Raw genomic sequence first — 20,687 nt, forward strand, 5'->3', positions numbered from 1 at the left:
TCGACACGAAGGCTTTCGCAATAAAGCTGCAGTGGTGATACTAAGAATATAAATAGTCCTCTGCCTAAGGTTCCTGATAATCACATCGATCTATTTATTTATTTGTGTTACTCTGTGCTGTCTGTTTTCAGTAAACATATCTCACTGACTGCCACTTTCCTCTCTAATCCTTGACGGCGCCCTCTCATCTGTGGCTGCTGGAGGTATGGCTGATGAGACAGACAGGCAGCTGATTGAGAGTGGCACTGCTCTGGCCCAAGGTCTGCTGACTGCACACAATTGCTCCCCACACAACACTTCACTGTGCAGTCAACTAGAGAAGACAATGCACATACGCAAGCTTTCTCTCTCTCTCTCTCTCTCTCTCTCTCTCTCTCTCTCACTCACACACACACATGCACACACACTGCATCCAACCACATATCAAGCACCACTCCTGAGGTCGTGAGAGAGATGTCTCGCTCAATCTGCCATCACATTAGTCTTAGGTGGAAAATGTGCACGTGAGAGGAAGCCTGTCAATTTGGCACACTTTACACGCTTACAGCCAAAATAAAACAAAGGACAAATGCCCAAAGCAAGTTTGGTTCAATCTTAAACACAGCGCACTGTAGTCTCACAGCAAGCCTCGGTACTGGATGATTGAATCACACACGCATATCAAAAAGGAAAGGGAGTCAAATGTTTTTCCTTTTGTCTTGAAAACTGAAAACCCCCCAAAAACAAAACAAAGAAACGCCTCAGCTATCTTAACGTTGACTAGTTAATAGCAACTAGGGGTCGACCAATAAGGCTTTTTCAGGGCCAATACCGATATTGATAATTACTAATAAGGCCGATAATAGATATTTGAAACCGATATTTGTCTGCGGTAAAAAAAGTGTCAAAAGGCGGCAACATTTTAGAATAATACAAACTCTTAACACAAAACTTTGTGAAATGCCTTAAAGCATATGTTTCCTCCACAGAACCTTTCAACATGACCTTAGTACTAGAGGTGCAGGGAGCATTGTTATGAAGTTGAACAAACAAACAGGGACGGGAAATTGCTAGAGTTCAGAGAGTAGGGACTTCGGCTGCATCAAAGCCAAAGCAGCGCATTTTAAAAATGAAATTATCTTAGCGATATACACGTATATAAAAAAAATGTCCGATACCGATAACCACAAAATTGCCAATAATCGGTTGACCCCCTAATAGCAACAATAGTTAATTTTCTTTTCTATCTAACTTCACTGAAGAGGACCAACAGACTGGAAGTGATTTTCTTCATTTGACCATCTGCCCATTTAGAGAAGGATTCAGTTTTGCACTCTCACCAACAACAAACTGCCGCAAACAATTTTTGTATGACGCAACGCTTGAAATCATTCGATGCCCTCGGTGTTGTAAAGCCTCACGCATATTTTCTGCTTAATCTCCTATGAGTACAGTGATTATAAAACAGTCTATGCCTTAGGAAAGTTCAAATTATTTATTGATGATAGGACGTACATGATGCACCTTGGATTAATGCCTAGTTTCTGAGGTGAAAGCTCGAGACCCGCTGACCAGACAGGATGCTGCCCTTCATGGCTGAACAGAGTGCTGAGGCCGGCCATGTGCTCAGCCTGTCTGTCTGTCACCCTGGGCACCTGCTCTCGACAGGTTGAGCCCTTTCATCGGCTGATTTAAAAAACTGAGCCTCCCCTCTCGCCGCCTTCGCCATTACACCAGCACACCTGGCAAGAGACAGCGGAGGCGGGATGGATGTAGCCGGCGTTAGGTGTCGACCAGAGAGATGGCAGATGAAACAAGCCGTGCCCTGCGATATCTGTTGGTGCTAAAGGAAACGCACGAGAGACAGCATCAGATTGGAAAATCCTCAGAGGAGTTTTTGTAAGGTGAAAACGAGCCTCTGCATTGGAGGTCAGTGTGTGGGCGTCTATATGTGCCTACATATTTATCTTTATTTATATTCATCATGTGTGTTCAAATTTGGCTCAGACATGGGGAGTTTCTTCCAACGTATAGCCCACTCAGACATGGCCAGAGACACAGAAACAGAAGACATAGCAAAGGCTTGGTAAGGACGCTGACAGCGCCTCAGGCAGATTGTGTAATGCGATTTTCAGCGACAGGCTGACCAAATACTAGCTGCGCCAATTTCTCAACTTGCTGCTTCCCCATCAAACAGACCCAAACCAGCGGCCAAACATGCTTTTGTGCCATGTTGTTTGTCTGAAACCGAGGAGGTAATTTATGTATTATTTGGTTACGGTTCATTAGTGTGGAGAATTGAAAAGTGGGGAGAGGGTAGTTTTTTTCGGAGCCCACACTGGGTCCATCTGCTCGACCAGATTGGCCGTACAGTATCACACGCTGCATCGCGCCCTGCAGTAAATATTTTGCTGGGAGTGAGTTAAGAGGTAGACTCTGTAACGCGGCCTGGCGCGTTACAGAGTTAAAGATTGTTTCACTCCCATTTATGTACAGCTCACAAACGAATTACAGAGCTGTATCACAATAACAGGTAGCATTGAAAGATCTGTTGAACTGCTTGTATAGATGAAAGCCCATCTGGACGCCAGCCAAGAAACAGAGAGCCCGGGGTCGATCTGGAATTGGTTAAACGTCTGATTCCTTAAACAGCTCTAATTGAGGCTAGGAGATTTAGGAAGATTTAACAGTGTTCTCTCGAGCAAAGCTCTTAACGAAGACGCTCCGTCTAATTTAGAGCTTGTTGAGCGCCTGTATATTTGTTAGGAAGCGGCTTTAACATACAGGCACTGAGGCCGGAGAGTCTAAAACAATGGTCCCGCTATCGAGGATGTCTGTGATCATTCTGCGCCGTGTGTGCAGCACAGAGCTCCTCATGTGAGCAAATAGATTAGGGTCCCCCAACAACATGCTGCGGTCAGCTAAGCCATAGACATGACACAACAAAACGCTGTTTGCTCTAATTCACGAGAAGCCTTTTGTGCAGCTGCAAAGCACTAATCAAAGTACTTCGGCACACATGCTGTCAGCTTTTCATTTTCATAATTCTCTGTGTTAGTCAGCTACAAGAGGAGGCAAAGATCAATAGTGATGCCCAGGCCGACCACGGCACAAATGGCAGGGCGGTGATCGGGACGCCGCGGCACAGGCACCCTAATTCTTTCTCCGAGGCAATTTTCACACCACTTATCTCACTCGCCTTGGACCAGACACAAGACAAAGTTGAAACAGAAACAATCTGCAAGGTCGATAAGCAGCAGAGGGTAAATCCACTCCGTCCCTCTGCCAGAGGAAGAATTTTAAAACGTGAATTGTTCCGGGAATAAAACCTCATAAACTATTTAAAATTCACTGTTTTGTTCAGAGTTTTAAGACACTGGACAAGAAAAACTGATGATGAAAAATGGAATACATGCAAACGCAGGCATGTAAAATCCAAGTTAGTTTTCTCAAATTACCCGCCCCCCCCAAAAAAAGAAGTAATTCCGACGAGAAAAAAACCCCATACCTGTGTACTGCAGCACAAATCCATTGCTGCTTAGGGAAGCATCACTGCGAAAGGCCAAGAAGAGCGTGTTGGAACTGCTCTCAATGCGGTCAGGAACATCTGTGCCGTAGAAGCTACCCAGCAAAGGGCCGAGGGAGTCCGGCCCGTCATAGATATGTAGGAAGTCATAACTGGGCTCCAAGCTGAACCTGGTGACAGAAGTTTACAGGACGTACCATTAGAACATATGCGGCTTAGATGAGCTGAAATTAAGTTGAACAACTGAATGCATACAATGAATGGCAACACAGGTATTGCAGTTGAACAGAAGAGGTGTGCGGCGACGTTTGATCGTCAAATCGTGTTGTCGTTTTTAGACTATTGAAACATACTGGTTGAAGCTCAGGGCGATGACATAGTCCTGTGTGACAGTGACTGTCCAGTCACACTCCCTCCCATGGGGGTACGGTTCAGGATAGTCTGGAGACAGAATCAGCCCACTAGGACCTGTCAGGTTCCCGCCACATGGGGCTGCGGAAAGGGAGCAACTGGTTAAAAATTCACAGCAGTAAATCCAACGGTAAACAGCAATGGACTTTTGCAATATATTGAACATTAATCCCAAAAACCTACTGGACCACAAACAAGTTGATTCATAAGTAAAACAAATGATTTGCCTTGGTCTAATGACTCATGTTTTGTGTTAAACTCACATGTGGCAGAGATGTATTTGAAATAAGCTGACTTGACAACCAAGGGCTAATACAAACAATTATATATTCATGGTGACAATGAAACGTAGTAATTGTGTTAGGGAATTGAATGGCTACATAAAGTTTCTAAAGGTTTTATAGTAGTTACCACATATTTCCAACCGTTATTAATGATTGAATGAAGTTGTAGTGACAGATGCTTAATCGAGATGGAGCTAATGCCCGTTGACATTGGCCCACCACGTGTCAGAGAGCTGAACTGCCCGACACCGAACCAGCAGAAGAAATGATCAGACTAATTAAGCGAAGCACTAATTAAACAAGGGAGATAATTACAAGGTCTCAACTATTACTGTAGAGGAACAAGGGTGATTATATTTAAATATAAGGAGACAGTAAAAAAAACAGCCGAGGTCTGACAGAGAGGTCTGTGTTGTTATTGAGGAGCAGGATAATCGGATCTCTGTCTGCTGCACAGACTGCAGGGAACGTCTGGGGACCACAGCAATCGGGTTTGCCACTTTAGATTCACTTAAGGAGTCTGTTAAGTAATCACGGTAGGGATTAGTACTGTCTACCGGTTTGACAAAAGTCAGACCAGCAAGAGAGGGTTACTCTGCTGATGATAACTTTTACTTTTATACTGTTCTCCGCCGTCTTCACTCATCACGTAATTGAAAAATCCAACACATAAAGTTTACACATACGTGAGTAATGAGCAAGCTACTTAAGCGGGAGTGTTCTTTCTTATCTTGAATAATGGGTCGCTCTTCAGGCGTTTTTTGAAAAATTGTAGCAGTGTTTTATGAACTTCCCCACTTGGAGACCACGATATAAAAGTGGAAAAAACGGCGTGTGGTGTGGGTTTATGTTACTGATCAGCAGCAACAGATATGCAACGACATTCAGACTAGTATTGATCATAGTCGCGTGGCTGTGTGCTGCGTTGATGGAGCACCTGTGCATGTGGGAGGGTCTGGCTGCCAGAAGAAGCGGCCGTTGATCTCGGTGCAGGTGATCCGGTTGGCCCCCTGCAGGATGTAGCCAGGATCACACTGGAACGCCACATGGTCCCCAGGCTCCCTGCTGTCCCCGCTGCGGGTGCCATTCGTAGGCGTACCCGGGTCATTGCAGGAGGTTGCGGTGGAGACTGAAGGAGGAAGACATGGCCCAGTCAGGGAAAAAGACATGAAAATGATCCTATGTTATGAGACGATAAAGGGAAATGATTATCATATTGTTGACAGATAACGCCTTGAGTGTCTCTCTTGGCACCAGCCATTAAAGGGGCAGTAAGCGATTCTGGAGAAAGCTCATTCCTCTCTTTGTTGCTGTTGTGATTGTACTGCTCTGGCTGGGCCAGACACAAGACGCACTAACCATTAGGCCAACACTGCGGAGTTGCAGCGCCACCCGCCAGCGTGTCTCCGAAGGTGTCGACAAGTGAAGTTTACAAACTGCACTGGCAGTGTTGTGTGGTGCGGTCCCACCATTTTTTTTGTTTTTCGATTTACGGAGCCTGAGCTGAGCTGAAAACCCAGATTTTTTCCCGAACTCGACAGCTACCGGACGGTGAGGGAATATTCCTTTAGAATCACTCCGTCCCATTTAACCCATGTCCATGGAACCTTTCTTCAACCTCCCTCCCTGCCCTCACCCTCCCTCCTCACCGGAGAACTGCAGAGCGAAGCCCTGCTTGCTGGTGAAGAAGTCTGTGGTGAACTGCAGGCTGACAGTGTTGAAGGTGCTGTGGGCGTCCGGGGGCACCGTCGAGCCGCTCAGCTCCCTCAGCAGGACCCCTCCGTCCTGGGGCCCGTCCCAGATGCGGAGCACGTCGTGGACCTCTTCCGTGTGGAAAACCAGGAAGTGTAGACTGTTAAAGACATAGAAGAAATACCTCATAAGCCATGGCAGCTGACAGATAATAGTCCCTCTGAATTCAGACTTTAACCCTCATGCATCACCCCTTGCAAATCAGCCTTTGCAGAAAACAACCTCAGGCAGACAAAGCTGTTTATTTTCCCATTGAGAAATGAACTGTTGGCTCTGAATATGACCACCTCCTATTGCATTTCATTTTGTTTCACAGATCTTAGGTCCTTTGAATCTGAGCTAATTGTAACCCACATACTGCAGTGTTTCCATTAAGAGCTTTAGTCAAGAGAAAAATCTAGGCTCCTTTTGTTCTGTCACATTATGTTGGCGGTGCATCGACTGGGGATTTTGATTTTGTTTGCTTTAATTGGAGACCAAAATTAGTTACAATGATAACAGCAATAGAAGCAGAAGCCAAGATGAAAAAATGTAAAATGTAAAAAAAAAAGATAAGTCAGAGCTAAAGAGGAAATAAACAGGAAATAAATCCATAACATCATCTACTAAAAAATCAATGTAAATAATAATGTGAAGGGACAATAAGAACAGAGGAATGAAGAAAACAAAAACAGGATGGGACAAATATAGAGGAAAGATACAAACATTTTAAGTGAATCACAGATGCCCAATCCCGAGCATTGAATGGATGTTCAACTGTGTCAGTCAAGCCGATAGGTCTGCCATGGCATTTAATAGTTTTCAGTCTAGACATCAGAAAGATGATGCTGTCAAAGTATATACCCTTCACTTCTTGCTAAGACAGCTGTCAGCCAGCTGGTAGTCCACTGAATGGGAAATGCACTGTCGTTGTGTGCGAGTGTGTGTTTGTGTCAAAGTGTGCCAGCCTCGATGCAGTGGATTTCCTAATGATATATTGCTTGGAGTCTCATACCTGAGCATGTGTACGTACTTGTTTTGGACTGGCTCAGCAGGACTATGAGTATAGAAAGTGTTTTTTTAGAAACAAATGATAGACTGAAGGTGATGTTGACATGGACAGCTCAGTATATTGGATGGTATTTTCAGCAGCTTTGTCCTTTGGCAAAGTCTCAAATACTTACACGAAATCATTACATCAGCTGGTTTAATTTATGCTTTTGATTTTTTTTCCCCTCTGAAATAAATCAAGTGGTATTCATTCTGACGAAGGTGCATTCAAAGTAGAGGAAACACTTAATTGTTGAGTCCACCTTTTCCACACAAAAAGCATTTATCACGTTTTCTTCAAATTCATTACTGCAAAGAAAACACTGTCTTTAATGTGGCTTCAAATGCTCTACCAGTGAGCAATGCTGACACAAAAATAGAAATAACATGGCAGGTGTATCAATATTTTATGGAAAACTTGTCATATTGTGATTCCATGACATCATTAATTCAAATGTTTCAGTGGAAATCTATTATTGAAGCAATTAAATTAACAAAGGACAAATATTTTTTCCCAAAGCAATGGCCTGACACTCTCCTTAACGCCGTATTCTGAAGCCAAAGTCGTTGTAATAAAATATGTATGTAAACCACTGTTTATTCTTTTATTTTGTCCACAAGCTCAAGCTTAGCCTATCACAAATCTGTCCAGTATTCCTTTTTTTTTTTGCAAAACCCATTTCAAATGCAATGTGGAGAACTGTAATCGCTTCCCCAGTCATCCACAGGAAATCATGGTAGTTTATGTGCTTATAGTTTCGTCATCCCTCTGCACACGTAGCGTACATGCACAGAGCCTGGAGCCACGGATGATGCTGAGGAGAAACAGCAACCCACTGATATATAAGGGTTGAGCAACAGGTTCCCACCATTTCTGCATAATTGGTGTCAGACTCTGATTTCCATACTGTGTGATGTGTGAGCAGCAGCCAGCGGCTACCCACCACTGTGATGTATGTGGATAGTGTACTTAACCTACTTGACAAGGCCTGTCACAATGCTTGTGAGCAAAGTGCACAAAAAAACAAACAGATGCAGACGGGCGCAGCGGCACATATTAACGCAGACGTACGCTGGTCTATATTTGAAGGGGTATATGCTGCATTACGCACTCGAACATGAGCATCCGTGCCCCTGAAACTGATGAAGGAGACATGAGTGAATAAGCTTATTTTCAGAACATGCACTGAAGTCCGGACATTTCCCTGAACTTCTCCGGAGGGGCTGAATGTGAGAACATAAGTGTCCACAAATGTTGCTGTGGACATTGTGCAGAATCTTTCCTGCCAGCCCCCTGGTAAGATTTCTGTAGAATGTCCGAGGGAGCCTGCAGCAGGAAAATCTCTGGAAAATTCACAGTGAGCGAGTGGTGCGTGTTGAGGGCAGTGAACTGAAACACTGCTTTCCACAGCGGCATTATCATCAGGTCCCGTCTCCTACATGTTCTGCCCCTTATCTGTGCAAAGATGCACATCACATTTCCGACCTCTATCGTCTAAAAATTTGCATAATTAAAAATCGAATTCAGTGTAGTCACTCCTCTGCTTAAAGTTTACTGTATATATCATCTCCCATCCATCCTCTATAACACGTAATCCTTTATGGGTCACGGGGGGCTGGAGACAATCCCAGCTGACATTGTTCGAGAGGCGGGGTTCACCCTGGACAGGTGTTCTTGTGAATGCAGTAATCATTCAATTTTGGTGATAGTTATGGTGGTGTGCTTCTAATGTCCCTCACCGTTCGGGATAAAGCTCCAGCCATAGGTGATGTTCAAAGCCCCCATCCCTGTGACATATGCACCTCAGGCAGTTAGATGCTTCTCATGCAAATGAAGTTGTGAAACCCTCAGGTGCTACAACCCCTTCTACCTACGCTCCACCTCCCCGTACTCCAGACAGGAGACACTGACGTGTTTCACAGGATTTGCCAGCATGAATAAAACAAAAACAGCTTGTTTTCTAATACATGTACAGGTGTGCGCCATCCTGCATAGAATATTAATGTGCATATGTACGGCGTTGGGAATATAAGCACAAAGGACTGGTCCGGGGATAAACAATGCATGAACGATGTCGGAGATGAGCTCCAGTCACACGTACGGCCGGTGCTGACGTGCTGAAAGGTCTTGTGTTCTAATGCAACTTTCATGACTGCCAGACGTTGAGTGGCAGCATGTTCTAGTTACAGATTCGAGGGTTAAAAGAATGACGGAAAGGTGGGTGGAGAAGGTAGGAGCACACTGGGGGGAAGCAGAGGGTAACAGGGAGGTAACAAAAAAAAGGCCAATGTTAATCACTGCTTGGCCGTCAGAGGAAGAGGATGATGGCAGCAGGATAAGAGGGTGATGGAGAGCAGAAGAAGCTCCGAAGCATGGAGGGTGTGTGAGCTGGGCGGTGGGATGGATAGGATGGACGTGGGCTGCCTGTTGGGATAATTGGTTCCTTTTATACAAGATCTAAATAGACGATCTCTCCTTGTCACTTTCCGAGAGCGAAGGCTAGGGGGCGGATGATAAGAGTGATGCGGAAAGGTAATAAAACAAAGAGATGTTGAGTCTGGCATATAAAACACATGTAGAGGATGTTGGATGCAGTCTTTCTTTTCACAAATCAATCCTCTCGGTGGAGCTGGAGGCCCGTCGCTACAGCTACACCTCTAGAATGTGTGTGGAAGAGAGGATGGAATGTGTGTGAAGATTTGCGCCTGTTTAATGTTAAGAAAATGCCTCGCAGATTGTTGCCAAAGTTGTTCTTTTCAGAGGAACCAGGAAGAGAAGTGTTAGCTTTCAGTGGGCAAAGTCCATTAAGAGACAACGTTTGCACTTAAAACAAACGCCTGGGGCCTGGGTGGGCTGGGGGGCACGAGGGATGAATAAAACAGGTTTAGAGCGGAATTACTGTATGTGTCACTGAGGAAAAGGAAATGTGGGCCTCAGTGCGCAGTTAAGATTTTTTGTGGAATCACAGAAAATCATGTTTTGAAGTTTACGGCTGAGGGCTCTCCTTTACACTTGTCCCTCTCTTAATGAGATGAAACAGTTCAATCAAGTGTCAGAGGAATCGCTGCGGGGGTATGGGGAAGAGGGGGATGGAAGAGATTACTCAGGTCTCTTTTGATTCTGCCTTAACTATTCTGTATTCATAAGAGAGAAATAAAGAGGAATTGGGAACGCTGAGACTCTCGCACATGAATACAAAACAGCCTCGCTGCAATCACGAGTCCTGTGGGGAGTCTTCAGAGGAGGTGTGTGTGCACATGAAGATGATAAACAAGGATGTATATTGGGGTCTGTATGGATATGTGTGTGTGTGTGTGTGTGTGTGTGTGTGTGTGTGTGTGTGAGAGAGAGAGAGAGATATAAGGGAGTGAGGAAGAAGAGTTGGCTTACGGCTGCCAGCTTGTTCACATCTAATTGAGATTGTGTGTTTAAAGCCAATGTCACGCAGAGCTACCCTCATCAATATGTGTGGATGTGGCCTCTGTGGGACTCTCCCTGTGGGATCGTTCATCAGGGCTGAGACACGCCCACATCACAGGCTCGAAAAGAGACCGAGCACACCAGGCGGCACAGCCGACGCACGGTGGGCTTCTCATGACATCTGAACTAAGTTGTGCTCGCAACAGTTTTTTTGGTCAGTTCCAGCAGTGTGAGGCACATGATGTAATCGCATGTAAGCAGTGCTATCACACAGATAAAAGGCAGTGCACAATTATTTTCAGGCACAAAGATGTGTGAAGCCGGCAGATGAGTCAGAGATGAAAGCAGAGGTTGAAGAACACATACACACATGCCCTTTCACTTATGACCACCATCCCTTTATCATTCATTCTTGATCCCTTGATCCTACTCTTATTCATTCCAATCTTAAATCTCTCCCTGACCTGAAACTAATTACTATGACAAACTACCGAAAACCAAGCTCTATATTTTGTATATACAATAAATATTATCCCCCTTTCACCTCGTGTACATATGATGTGCTAATCAGTGCAGATTTGGGGGCATCATATACACACACTCACACACACACACACACACACACACACACACAAAATGACACAACTATGAGAACCAGCATGGTTTTCAGATGTCAAGAGAAATAGATGGTCATAGATGTTGACATTACTGTCCAAAATCACTTCATTAGCACAGAACATTTGGTTTCACAGTAGATTTGCTCATGTTGACATGATTGCATCACGTCATGTCTACAGTTTTGCCAGCTGCACAGTCATGCTGCCAATATCCCGTACCACCACTCCCCATCTCACACCGATTCATGCTGTTGACGCCCAATTCTGACCCAGTCATCTGCCTGTCTCAGCAGAAATGGAGATTCATCAGACCAGGCTACATTCTTCGAGTCTATTCTGTGCTTGGTGCTCACCACAGTTGTCGAGAGTTGTTATCCGAGTTGCCTTAGCCTTTCTGTCAGCTTCATACAATCTGAGCGTTCATCTCGAAACTCTCTAGTCAACAAGGCGTTTTGATTTTTTATGGTAAAATCACTTGGTAAACAGTGGTGTGCTTGTGATCACAAGCTTCGTAAATACACTAACCAGCTCATGTGGCACCAGCAAACATGCCACGTCGTGGTCATGTGCCTGATCATGATGGTTGATGTGAACAGTAACTGCAGCTCCTGGCCTGAACTTTATCTGCCCGATTTTATTGATTGCTCTGCTGTCACATGATCGGCTGTTTGCCTACTGCCATGCAGGTGTAAGGCTGTTCCTCCCAAAGTGAGTGTATTATCTCAAATGATCAGTAGATTGAACATTTTAATATCACGGATAAGTGTGCAAGTTTAACTAGACAATGGAAGTGTGTGCAAAAAAAAAAAAAAGATAAAAGAAAAAGCAAATCAATTAATGGGGATTTTTGCAGCCAATTGTTTCACTCTCTCCCCGGAGAGCCCTAATGTACTGGAGACAAAGATGCACCATGGACCTGGTCACAATGGTCCGTGCTCTTCACATACTGTGTTAGTCCTATCGATGCCTCGTGAACAACAGTAAGCCTAAACAGCACAGTGCAGCGTTATGAACCACCCAGGATCACCATGTTTTACAACACTGAAGCTCTCAAATTAGAGGGGATGCTTCCTGCTTAATACTGAACACCAATTTTTAGATGAATAAATATGGCTTCATTGTGCAGCATACCAATGCGGCCCAGATCCCTCATTTGATCTCTGTAGCGGTAACTAGTGAATGTTCCATTGTTGGAATGGCTCATTGCCTCCATTATCATCGCTATTCCTCTCATTTTGTTATTATCTCCTTATGTCTGTGTCCCACACTCTGCCTCCCACCTATATAGGATTTCCATCAATAACTCTTGGCAAACCAGTCCACAGGCATTCCAGATGTCTTCTGTCACGTGACACAACTCATCGGTCTCTCCGAGTATGGGCTGATTAGTGTGCCACCTTCATCTACACCATTTGATATACAAGGAACCCCTGGGCTAATGCATTGCAAATTCTTCTCAATAATGAATTTGCTCGGGTAGGATCAAAGGCATGGATATGGAGCATACCTTGCAGAGGAATGCCTGGGACCCGAAGGTAGTGACGGCACTAATGAAGCTAAACTAGCGCTCATGAGGGAGCTGGGAATGTCAGATGCGCCAGCAATGAGACAACATCCGCACACAAATAGATTCACACAGATCACCACACATAACTGTGCAAAGTAGGGAAAACTATAAGGTGCAGTGGACTTGTATGTATGTATTTTGTGCTTTGAACACGTATATCATAATGTTTTGGATTCACTCCTGCACATTGGATTTGAAATTAAATTAATAAACTGAAGCTAAAAAGCACCTGAAACGACCCGGTTCTAAAGATGGCTGCATTTAAAGCATTACAAAGCATTAAGAGTACTGATACCAAAAGTCTGCCGATGTCTGCACACATGATCCGAAAACTAAAATACTGCTCCATCATGACCAGCATGTGATCTTCTTGGAAAAATCAATCCAATTTATAAGGGAGGAGATTATAGCCCTCCCACTTAAACCATCTATTGTGTTCTCTGCCTCTTCCGCACGTTTCCGCCGGTATGGAGAGTTAATGGACAAATGCAAAGAGAGCGGGATGTAAGCTACAACATAACTGTAGGTGATGGAACCTGACATTTTTAGCTAATTAATCATCAATGCCTTCTAAAAAAAATGTTTTCTTTCTGGAATTTATACAGAAGCTTAAAAAAAAGATGAGTAATATGATGACTCTTTCTGTATGCAAATAATCCCAGCCTCTCTGTGGGACGCGCCATAACACAACATTATAGGAATCAAATCAATCACGGAAAGCACAATCCCCCATAGTCTTGGACACATCGAGGGATCCCCGGGATGCAGTTTGGAAAAGGGCCATCTGGATGATTTGCCGTGATGCCGCTTAATCCCTTACTCTGATGTCCAACTCAATATATATATATATATATATATATATATCAACAAATAAATACAGTGCTAGAGCATAAACTCAAGTAGATTAAATTAGCTTGAAAGCTATCAACAGAAATATCTGAGCCAAACACAGGGCAGGTTCTCGCTGTCTTACATTTCATCAAATTTCCTCAAAGTAAAGGCTATCACGTCTATAAGCCAGAGTTTACTCAAAACACTTGACTTTATTTGGTGTAGTCTAAAAGCTGGAGGCCCTACTGTGGCACTTCCCCTCACTCAGTAGTAACTCAACTACTGGCCAACCGCAGCTGACTGGAGATTGATTACACAGCAGCCCATGAAGGGGATGAATACCACCCCAGAAAGGGGGGGGGGGGGTGTAAACTGGAAGTATATTGAAAGGTGGTGGATTGAAAGAAAGTCTGGAAGAAAACAATGTCATCAGGAAACTAGAAACCGTGAAAAAGGAAACAAAGAGTGTTTCGCAAACCTAATAGTGCTTCCAGGCGCAGCCTCGACGGTCCAAATACAGTGCAGGTTGTGCTCGTAGGGAGCTGGATAGGCCGGAGACAGGATACGACCAGAAGGCTCGTCCTTGATGGCGCCGCCACACTCCGCTAGAAGGAGAAGACACAAGAGGTTTATAGAGGCGAACATGAGAAGGAGTAAAAGAGAAAAAAGTACAAGATAAGTGCAAGCTTAAAGTCAAATTATTATTATTCTTATACTTTCCTAGTCTTATTGACCATTCAAAGCACTTGACAGGACAAGTCTCATGCACCCATTCATACAGTGCTGCTATTTACCACGCTTTTTCTGTCACATGCATACACTGTCGGAAGAGCCGTCAGAGTGAATCCGGGGTTAAGTGTCTTGCCCAAGGACACACATGCAGGCTGGGGGAAGTTGGGATCAAACCGCCGACCTTCGGGTAAGAGGACGGCCAACTCTACCGCCCGAGCCACAGTCGCCCTAAGGATATCATCCTTAACTTACCAGAAACTGCTTCATGCCACTTTCAGTAAAGTGCATCACATCACTTTCCACTCATTATCATCAATGGCTGACATAGCAGTCATATACTCCCATGCATATATATATATATATATATATATGCACAGTATATAGTGTATATATATATATATATATATATATATATATATATATATATATATCTTTACTTGGCTCAGAAAAGGCGTGCTACCATCTCAACTATGATCTTATCTTGTTGCCTTTGAGAACCGATGGACTTGTTGACTGAACAACATAACATTTAATACGTCAAGTCAGGTTAGGGCAACATGATAGGCAATCGATCACAGCAGCACAGAGGAGAATTGTCACGAATCATCAGAGGACTACCACTGTGCATGTTTACCAGTGTGATTATAGAACTCAATAAGTCAATAAGATAAGATAATCCTGTATTCGTCCCACAACGGGGAAATTTGGGAAGATGGTTCTAGTATCATATTGTAATTTGACAAGCCCCGCTGAGGTACTAGGCACACGTCCACGTTAAGTCTGTCTCCCAAAAGACAACAACAGACACACATCTATGAAACTAAAATCAGATTCCAAAACATTTTGTCAAAAATAGTCTTTTTTTTCAGCCTCAAGTAATGAATTGCCATCAAAAACCATCTGCGGCTGACAAACAATTCTCAGCCCCCCTGCAATTACCACCTAGTGCCCTCATCAAAAATGTGAAGCGGAAAAAAAAGAAGAGAGAAAATGTTCTCCCGCAACATCAGGTTTGAAGTGTTTTTGTTCACATTTTGAGGCCACCTCAACCGACAGGATGAGGGTAAAAGTGTTCTCCTTTTCTTTTCTCTTGCCTGAGGGGAAAATAGCTCCTTCAAATGAGGAGAAAAATGGAGGTTTAGGCATCATACTGATGATGATGGTGATGGCTGCGATTGGGATTTGTGATATCCATACGTGACAAGTAAGCGCTGCACTGAGCCACAGCTATGACGGCAGAGACAGACAGAGAGAGACAAGAAGGACGTGAGGAACTAAAACATCGACAGAGGGTTTCGACGGGGACGGGCTGTTGTTCCCGCACGCGGATATAAACATTCTGATGCCTTTCATTTAACACACGTCTGTCTCTCCCTCACGCTCTTTCACCGCTGTCATGCATTATACATCTAGAAAGCAATAATCACCAGTAGGCCTCCGCCAACTTTGCTGTCAAAGCATAAACACAAATCCAACCCACTCGCACACATACCTGCACACTGTAAATACAGTCTAAGCTTGGCAACAGAAACTATTTTAAAGCTTTGATTATCGTTTTTGCTGTCAATGCCTGAAAAAGTAAAGAAAAGGCACAGAAATATTGGAAGGAAAGAGAAAATGAAAAACTTATGAACTTATTCATCTTTACAGTCTTGCTGAGGTTTTAGTCTCACTTTAAGCTTTTTTCCCCTCAGTATGCTCCTCTTGTATCAAGAAAACGTTCTTTTTTATGGAGTGGAAGGAGACAATGGTGATCTTTCACAGCAAGACAAAACCATCACTTTCTTCTGGCCTTATGACTTTGGAAAACTATTCCTCAATGCCGCCATGGCAGTGCAACTCCATCAGCGGCTCTACCCCTTCAATCTATGTCTCCCCACACAACATTTCTAAAACGCAACTCAGGTTCTGGCTCACTTTTTGTCTGAACCTCTCCTCAAAGGGGTTTAAATTCCCCTCTACACAAGAGATGGGTGATCTTATCCTCATGTTTTGGAGCATTTGTAAATACAATATCTACAAATCACTTGGGAAATAATATGCTCCGTCATTTAGACATTAATGTGTGGAAATGTACATTTAAATTCAATACATCCTGGAAATGCACCTTAAGAGTAAATGTCAATAAAATGCAACCCTGTTAACACCTCGGTTTCTAACCGAGAGCTGCTCAGGGATTCAATCTTGCAACTTTCCTCCTGCGAACTCTCTCCGCTGTTTTCGAGTCAGTATCGCTCTCCTTCCTCCCCTGCAAGCTGTACCCCTTTCATGTTCCCCGCTGCTGGAAAATAATCCCACCGTCACAAACGGAAGCAGTCCCAAATTCACTCTGTCTGTCGGGCTATAGTCTGCAGTGAAAGGGGCACGGGGAGGACAAACGTGTTCAGAGATATACAGAATGCAGGATGTTGTTTATACCCAGACATGAAATTACCTGTCAGTTTGGGATGAAAGGGGAGCCGAGCAATGCTATTCTAATCACCTTGGCTGATTTCCCGTTTCCCTCACCAAGCTTGTGGCTGGTTTCTGAGAGACTCTCTCAAAGACGTCACTCCGGAGACGATGCCTCCATATAGGTGATATGTGTGTTTGTTAATGTCAGTTTAATAGTTTTGAAAATAATGCATCCCATGTGTCAGCTGGCACGGAGTTAGCTGGAGATAATCTCTTCAAATGAAAAGATCATATTGATACACCATCTCTTTCAATTTTATGGAGATATTTTCGATTAAAGTCGTTCACCCCAGACAGATCAGGGTTAAACACCTGACAATAAGCTTATATAAAAAGGAAATATATAAAACATAATAATAAAAAGGGTAATTGTCCACCATGATGCAATATGAATATGAGGAGCGACATAGAGCACAGTAATTTCTTATGAGACAATGCACTGAAAAAGGTGCTGGGAAAGCAACCAAATGGATATGCAAAAATAGCAGCACTAAAACAAACCTCGCCAAGCTTTCTTAAACCTGCACCGGCTTATTGATATTGTTGTCAGGAAAAAGAACTGGGTCGGACGGTGTTGGATTTGCCATGTGCCAGACAGTAAATCAACCACTCTTACAACAAATAAGGTATTACCATGTTATACAACACAATGCTATTTTACATAAATTTGCATTTTGTTGTGTGGAATTTAACTGAGTTTTTGACAAACAGTGATGTAAGACACAACGACCAATAAGGCACCTGAAATTTATACATAGAATAAGTACAGTTAGTTGTGTTCTGCACTTAAGTTCACTTTAAAGCACTTTACTTGAGTATTTCCATTTTATGCAAATTTGCACTTCTGCTTCACTACATCTGTGTGACAGCTTTGGCTACTAATTAGTCTGACAAAAAAATGTTCTAGACATATATATATATATATATATATATATATATATATATATATATATATATATATATATATATATATGGCTTATATAAATTATAAGTTTACAGTTTCCGTATGAAAGGTCCTTGGGTACAAACTTGACAGCTGCGAGATTAAACCGCTGCCCACGTTAATGCATTTTAATAATAACACAATAATAAATCTATCTATCTATCTATCTATCTATATATATTTATATTAAGGCTGCAACTAACGATTATTTTCATTATCGATTAATCTGTTGACTATTTACTCGATTAACCGATTAGTTGTTTGGTCCAAAACATGTCAAAACATTTTGAAAAATGTTGAACGTGTTTCCCCAACCCCCAAGATGATGTTTTGTTTTGTTTTGTCCACACACCATATTAAGTTTACTGCCATAGAGGAGCAAAGAAACCAGAAAATATTAAATTTTAACAACTTGAAATCAGACAACTTTTTTTGGTCATAAAAACTACTTGAACCAATTAATCGATTATTACAACAATAGTTGGCCATTCATTTAGTAGTAAATTAATAATAATTAATCAATTAACTGTTGCAGCTCTAATATATAAATCTATATGTGTGTGTGTGTATATATATATATATATCCACAGATCTGATCTGATCTCACAAAGAGCCTCTCTGGAATCCAACAGACGGTAATCCAACGTAGCGCCAGACAGAACACAACGATATAATGACACAACAGGTAGAGCAAAATAATGCAAGGCACAATAAGCAAAACCCAAAGCCAGGTTAGCACATAAACCCAGCAGCATGGCAATGCTTCCTGGGCCTTCATACTGTATCAGATGAGTATCCAACTCACCAACACAAAGCGGGAGGGGGCTGTCCCATGCCCTCCTTTCCCCCCTCAAGCAGGTGAGCACTTCGGGGCCATTCAGAGTGTAGCCCGGGTCACAGCTATACGACACGGTGCTCCCTGCAAAATGGCCTTTGTCCTCCCTCTTGTAGCCAAACTGGGGGACACCAGGGTCCTCGCATTTCACCAGTTCAAAACCTTGAAGAGAGAGAGAAGGGAAGGACAGGAGTTGTAGGAGAACAGGGATTAGGAAGAGGAAGAATGCATGAATGAGATATTTGTGTAGCAAAGGCAACACAGAGATTTAGAAAAGACAAAATCCCAGCGTGCATGAAATGTGCTAAGATGCAGGGACGGACTGGGACTAAAAAAACAGCCCTGGACTTAGCACCATAAGAATTGGCAAATTCCACTGTTTGTTTTGATATGCTGAATATGAGTTTGTCACCAGTTTTTGAGCAATTTAAACAGGGGCGAATAGGTGAGAATTTGCTGGGTTGAATGTCACAATCGAAATTATTGCAATTAATTTGTCGAGTGTGATTTGTGAAAAACAAACAAACAGAAGGGAAGATGACATGTGTCACGGGGCGGTTTTGAACTCGGAACTTCAGACAGACGCACTAGCAATGACGCTAAACGCGAAGGTACTTTTAACAGATGCTATGCATAATATGTCGGTGAGTGAGTTTTACACACTGCGCAGCAGAACACAGCACAACAAAACAAAACATGCAAGATTAAAAAGTCGCCTTTCCAAACACCAGCCGGGCGGACAGGCGGACGACCGCTCTGGACTCCTCCAGAACGTCCAGATGGCCACTCTGCCCCTGTTAAGATGTCAATCTCAAATGTGAAGTAAGGTGGGTGTGTTTGCTTGTGGGTGTTTGACTCACTAGTGAAGTGCAGTTCAAAGCCTTTACTGGTGTTATCTGCATTGCTGATGAACTCCAGCCACATGGAGCTGGAGGTGGAGTTCAGAGTTGTGTCCAGCAGCTCGCTGCCTGTGAACAGCCCCAGCAGACGAGCCTTATTACTGCTGCCGTCAAAGACCTGAAAGGGAGAGGGAGAGCGAGAGTGGGAGGAATTCAGATGATCGGGTGTGCACACACATAAAGGCTAACAAGGCTGCATACACACACACACGCACAGAGGGTATCTCCCCCCCGGCCCCTCACTTTGAGCATGTCATCCTCCTCCAGCCTGAAGTCCCGCGCTCGTAGCTGGATGCCTTTGCCGGGCTGCGTTTGGATGGAGTAGATGCACTCGTGATTGTTGCCGTAGTACCCGGGGTAGTTGGGTGAGAGCAGCACCCCTTGCATGCCAGTCACAGACGAGCCGCATTCGGCTAGAGAAAATGAGAGGGAGCAGAGAGCGAGAGCGACAGGCGAAGAGGAGAGCGACAGAGGGAGAAAGGGCGAAGGTGGTGGTGTTGGAGAGAGCAGAGGACATGTCAATCGCTATATGTTTGAAACTCAGCATGTACTTATTCATGCCATCATGCAGGGGGAGTTGGGAGAGGTGATGGAGAGAGGAATATGGCCACCGACTGTACCTGAATGTTGAGTGGCACATCATCATAATCACACCGCAATCTGAATATGATTAACAGTAATGTCAGCTCTATTTGAAAATTGCCTTTTCTGATTCAAATCAGGGAGAGCGTGACAGGAAGGGAGGAGGTGTTTCTATAGGAAACATAGCTGCCGGAATTTAAATGGCCACAATTGTGTGCAGAATTGGAACTCCATGAATGCAGTGAGGTAAGACGAGGTGAGGTCTGCATGGGAGGTGTCAAGTTTCTGGAGTGAGGCTGAATAAAGCGGACGAATGAAAAGGATGAAATGTGTCACCGCTGTCACCCTTCAAAGGTCTGCCTCCATCTAGGAGGCAAAGACGACCGGAGGTACAAGCTGAAAAGCTCAACAGGAGCAAAAGAAGCACTCTAGCCAATGTAAATACATTTTTGCCAGGAAATAGTTTGACCTATTTCAAACATGCGTGAAAAAAAACTCTTGGTGTGGGTGAACAGAGTAAATATGACGTGACAAAATTTACATTTATTAAACGGTAATGACAGTGTCAAAATCTTAAAGCCCCCCTCCACCCAAAAAAGTGTTTTTCCTCTGTTTCTGTCCTCTAAAATGTCTGACATCGACTACAGGGACTTGTACCTGAGCAAATTATGTCACTCTAGGTGTGTCTCCGGGAGGAGGAGATTTCTGTGCACTTCTCTGCAATTTGAAATTCAAATGAATCATGGCGAGCTAGATTTGGTACGTCACAAATACAGAAAACCAATCGCTGTCCAATATGCAAATGTAGACAAAGAAACCGGAAAC

General features: G+C 43.6%; 1 protein-coding gene across 1 annotated transcript in view; it reads right to left on the reverse strand.

The window, feature by feature from the left end:
• Positions 1 to 20,687, reverse strand: part of csmd2 (CUB and Sushi multiple domains 2) — a 232,902-nt gene that overhangs the window by 72,726 nt on the left and 139,489 nt on the right. Inside the window, exons 23-30 of the mRNA XM_047330254.1 lie at positions 19,524 to 19,693; positions 19,242 to 19,398; positions 18,352 to 18,543; positions 13,896 to 14,022; positions 5,850 to 6,052; positions 5,138 to 5,329; positions 3,859 to 3,997; positions 3,488 to 3,675 (exon numbers count right to left, since the gene is read on the reverse strand). Coding sequence (XP_047186210.1) covers positions 3,488 to 3,675; positions 3,859 to 3,997; positions 5,138 to 5,329; positions 5,850 to 6,052; positions 13,896 to 14,022; positions 18,352 to 18,543; positions 19,242 to 19,398; positions 19,524 to 19,693 — 1,368 coding nt within the window. The remainder of the gene's footprint in view (positions 1 to 3,487; positions 3,676 to 3,858; positions 3,998 to 5,137; positions 5,330 to 5,849; positions 6,053 to 13,895; positions 14,023 to 18,351; positions 18,544 to 19,241; positions 19,399 to 19,523; positions 19,694 to 20,687) is intronic.

The sequence above is a fragment of the Scophthalmus maximus genome, chromosome 22, assembly GCF_022379125.1.
Source record: "Scophthalmus maximus strain ysfricsl-2021 chromosome 22, ASM2237912v1, whole genome shotgun sequence".
Lineage (NCBI taxonomy): Eukaryota > Metazoa > Chordata > Actinopteri > Pleuronectiformes > Scophthalmidae > Scophthalmus > Scophthalmus maximus.